Raw genomic sequence first — 4,207 nt, 5'->3', positions numbered from 1 at the left:
GTACTTTCACGAATTTCAAGTTTTATTAAGAAATTTTTGTAAAGTTTTAGTATGCATTTTTATAGCCTATTCAATTTTAGTATAATAATGTGCAAGTTTGAATTAAAAGTCAACGGTAGTAGGCTATACGTAAATTTGAATAGGTTACAAAACTGCATTCCCAAAAAATTTCTAAAAAATCAGCATTTTCGTGAACTTTGCGTAAAGTTTTATGGCCTTATTCATCAAAAATAAAAAAGGTTTATAAACTGAAAAATTTATGAAAATGTCATTTTATTAAGCTCTTTAAACCTACTTTATTTTTTATGAATAAGGCCACTAAACTTTCACTTATTTGGTTTATGTTATGCAACAGAATACACGCAATTTCAGTTTATTTTAAGTGATAGACAAAATTGAATGATAGTAATCCATATAAGCAAAGAAAGCAATGGAAGAAAAAATTTAAAAAGTGTGCGTTTTAAAAAGTATTCGATACTACGAGTACTTTGCAAAGTTTCGAGTAAAATCACCAAATAAGGTATCGAATATTAAAGTACTAATTTTTATACCCTCAGTATCGATACTTACTCAATATCGATAGTATCGTTCGAACCCTAATGATGTACAATGAAAACAGGTTGCAAAATAATATCAGCACATTTTAGATTAACTAAGCTTACACGCTTCTTTAGAAATTCTGAAGATACATACATAGATCATTTTATAAGTACACTTCTTCATATATCTATGTACTCAGATTCCATTTGGAGGCATTCCTGCTTTCTACAAACATTTTCGCACCTCAGCTTTACCATCAAGAGCACTACAGCTGAGGTATCTCATTGTACCATGTGGCGGCAGCGAAATCGATGCAAAAATACTCCGGCAACGCCGAGTTATCGGCAACGTTTCAGGCATATATCGGCCCACCTACATTCGGCTTTCTGAAGTCCAGGAAGGACAGCGGTACATAGTGCGATTCACTCCCAGCAGTGAAGACGAGACGATACGTGCCAACAAAGTGGGAGTAAGTACTCATCATGGCAATGGGCCTCATGCATAAAAACAGAGCTTAAGTTCCGACTCGATTTTCAGCTTGAGCTTGAGCTCACCCCATTAGTGCAAAAACTGAGTCTGAACTTAAGTACATGTGTATGTATGTATGTGTGTGCCACATTCATGTTAAAGTAATGCTTTTCTCGAATACTTGCAGATGGCCGTGACTACAACCGGCATCTTCCAACACCTACCAGAACTACCAGAGAATATAACAGTCTTCGAAGTACAAAACCGGTGCTCCTTGGCCACCATTGCATGGTACAGTTCGCCAGACAATCGAACAGAGAGGCGAGTACACCTACATGCATACATAAATACATATGTACTTTACATATGTATGTAAGTTGTATATGAATATACATTAGACTGCATCACTACCCACAAAAAAACTCAGTACTATTTTTTCTCTGGAATTATAAAATGGTTTATATGTATTTTAAGACTTGCACCAAAATATTTCGGAAAAATATTAAGATTTGCGTGAGCTGGATCAATTTGAATATACCCCCAAATATGGAGTTTTTTAATGAATAAATATAGGTTCTTAAAGGATTTTATGCAAAAGATCTCATCAGATAACAAAGCAGCTAGAGCTTAAAAAATCTGCATCAAAATATTAAAAAAACTGTTCAATGGAATCATAATAAAACTAAACCTATGTAGACGTACGAGGTATCAGTGTTTTTTGTCATTTGAGGGGAGTTTTTCAAAAAAATCCTTTAAGAAACAATTTTTATTCATTAAAAAAATTCCATTTTTGGAGGTGTTTTCAAATCGATCCAGCTTACGTAAATCTTAATATTTTTCCGAATTATTTTGGTAGAAGTCTAAAAATATAATACTTTTTTTTGTGATGCAGTCTAATACATATGCATACATATCGTCACCTGAAATGCAAAATAACGTAACAACATCGCCACTGAAATGCAAAAAGTCGTCACTTATAAAAAATTCCAAATTCACTTTTTGATTGCTATGATGGATTTCGTCAAATTACAACTCCCCACATCGTTTTATGAAAAATTTATAGTCACGACTTTTTTTCATTTCAGTGGCGATGTTGTTAAGTTATTTTGCATTTCAGGTGACGATATGTACATAGGAAAGCATAACTTACAGCCAGTCATATCTTGGTATTCGGCAGGGCTTGCCTTGCTGGTGTTGAAAATGCAACTGTGCTGATATAGTGCCTTTGCTTAATTAACCTTAGCCGGCCAACATTAATTGTTCTGCAATGAGGCTCCCCTTTGTAGAACACTGCCGGCTTTTCACTCACCTCGCTTTTATTATGCAAACTATGTATTTATCTACATATACTATATGTATGCGCATTGTATGTAACTATCTGCTTTTGGTTTTCTCTTTCATTTCATTTGCTACATTAACAACAACACAAATGAATGTGAACCGCAAATCCTGCACCGCGTTCTACGGCATCGAATTCAATACGCATCTTTTCATGCTCTTATTCATTGGTGTTTGTCCGCTGCATTAATTTTGATGGCGGTTTCTGTGGCTTGTTGCTGTCATAATGTTGCTCTCAATATGCTGATTGTATTGCTGCAATTTGCCGGACTGCATTTGGATGTGTGCCTGCCGCTGCTATCACATAACTGTATTATTCGGGGATGCATTTGTGCATCCAGGTACTGCATAATTGTGTTCAATTTACCGCATCGTAATCGTAGTTCCATCGATTACACGAACTACTGCCTTGATTTTGGAAGGCGCGTAGTGCAGCATCCACTCTTTGACTCCATCAAATGCATTGAGCGTTCGAAAAGGTGAGTCTATTGCTAGGGCGAAAGTATTTATTTCAATTAGATGATATTGCTATAATCTGTGTTGGTGAACTTGTTCGAGAAAAATATTAGAGCTTTGAAAGAAAGTTAAGCTGCTTAACTGGCATTGATAATAGAGGAGCAGCTAAAAATTAACGGTAGAAAATAACATATAGAAGAATAACCGAAAGCCGCCAAATATTTTGCGAGGGTATACCGGATATTCACATACATTTATTTAGGAGTGCTGACGACTTGGCAAAGCATTCGGCGACTTAAACATTAATTTCAGTTTCGAACTACCCCGACATAGTCCCGATTTTGTCCTGAAGTAGTTCTGAAAAAGTCGAAACTTCTTTTGAAAATATTTAGAACAAGTCTCGAAACGATCCTGGTCGTAAACTATCCCGAAATAGCCTTTAACCCTACCCAAAATCGTCCTGAACTAGATCTGAATGAACCCGAAGTAGACCCGATATGCTTCTGAATTAGTCGTGAACTAATCTCGGATGGTCCAAAAATATTCCCAACTTGCTTCCACAATAATTGTGAAATACTCCCGAACTTGGCTTTTAGACGAAGAAAACGGTTTTGAGCTACATACATAGCGTCGTTTAAAGTGCAAAACCGCATATCAACAAAATGCAAAACCGCGTATCAGCAAAATGTAAAACCGCATATGTAAAGTTGTAGAAATTATTTCCTAGAGCGTAAAAACACTCATATTTCTAAATGGTTCTCTGTTTTATAATGCAATCGCATTTCTGGCTTGTATATTTCAGGACGAATGGATGAGGATTGAGCCAAGAGCTTGTGCGAGCAAATCCAATTTTTGGCAGCCAATGTCAGTTACGCGGTTTTGCAGAATGACGATATGCGGTTTTGTACTTTAAACGACGATATGTAAATAATGCATCTGGTAGTAATAAAATATAAGAGAGTTTTTTATGTATGCGTATCAGATTGAATTGGGGATATACCCAACGTATTAACGCAATTTTATCGGTCAATTGGACATGCCAAGTGAAGTCAAGTCCTCCTCGACCTGATCCTTCCAACGCAGAGGAGACCTTCCTCTGTTACTAGCATCGCGACCGGCGTTGAGCACTTTCAGAGGCGTAGCGCTTATGTCCATTCGAAAGGCATGACCTAGCCAGCATAGCCGTTGGATTCCAATTCGATGCACGATGTCTCTCGAAAACATCAAAAGCCGCCGCATCAGATGTTTTCAAATTCCATGCTTCTGCGCAACATGGCATGATAAATGAGTTATAGAGTGTGATTTTTGTACGACGAAAGGGGACTTTACTTCCCAATTGCCTACTCAGTCCAAAGTATCACTTATTGGCAAGAGTGAGTATTTGTTGGATTTCAAGGATTACATT

General features: G+C 36.7%; 1 protein-coding gene across 1 annotated transcript in view; it reads left to right on the top strand.

Moving 5' to 3' along the window:
• Positions 1-739: 739 nt before the first annotated feature.
• Positions 740-4,207, top strand: part of LOC108372477 (uncharacterized) — a gene marked incomplete at its 5' end in the record, with an annotated part of 17,603 nt that continues 14,135 nt past the window's right edge. Inside the window, 3 exons of the mRNA XM_017628182.1 lie at positions 740-1,009; positions 1,196-1,329; positions 2,688-2,825. Of these exons, the coding sequence (XP_017483671.1) occupies positions 740-1,009; positions 1,196-1,329; positions 2,688-2,825 (542 nt within the window). The remainder of the gene's footprint in view (positions 1,010-1,195; positions 1,330-2,687; positions 2,826-4,207) is intronic.

The sequence above is a fragment of the Rhagoletis zephyria genome, unplaced genomic scaffold, assembly GCF_001687245.7.
Source record: "Rhagoletis zephyria isolate East Lansing unplaced genomic scaffold, Rhagoletis_zephyria_1.1 Rzeph_scaffold_05794, whole genome shotgun sequence".
NCBI classification, from domain to species: Eukaryota; Metazoa; Arthropoda; class Insecta; order Diptera; family Tephritidae; genus Rhagoletis; species Rhagoletis zephyria.
Note: the sequence above shows the minus strand (reverse complement) of the source record. Positions and strands in the feature narration are given on the sequence as shown.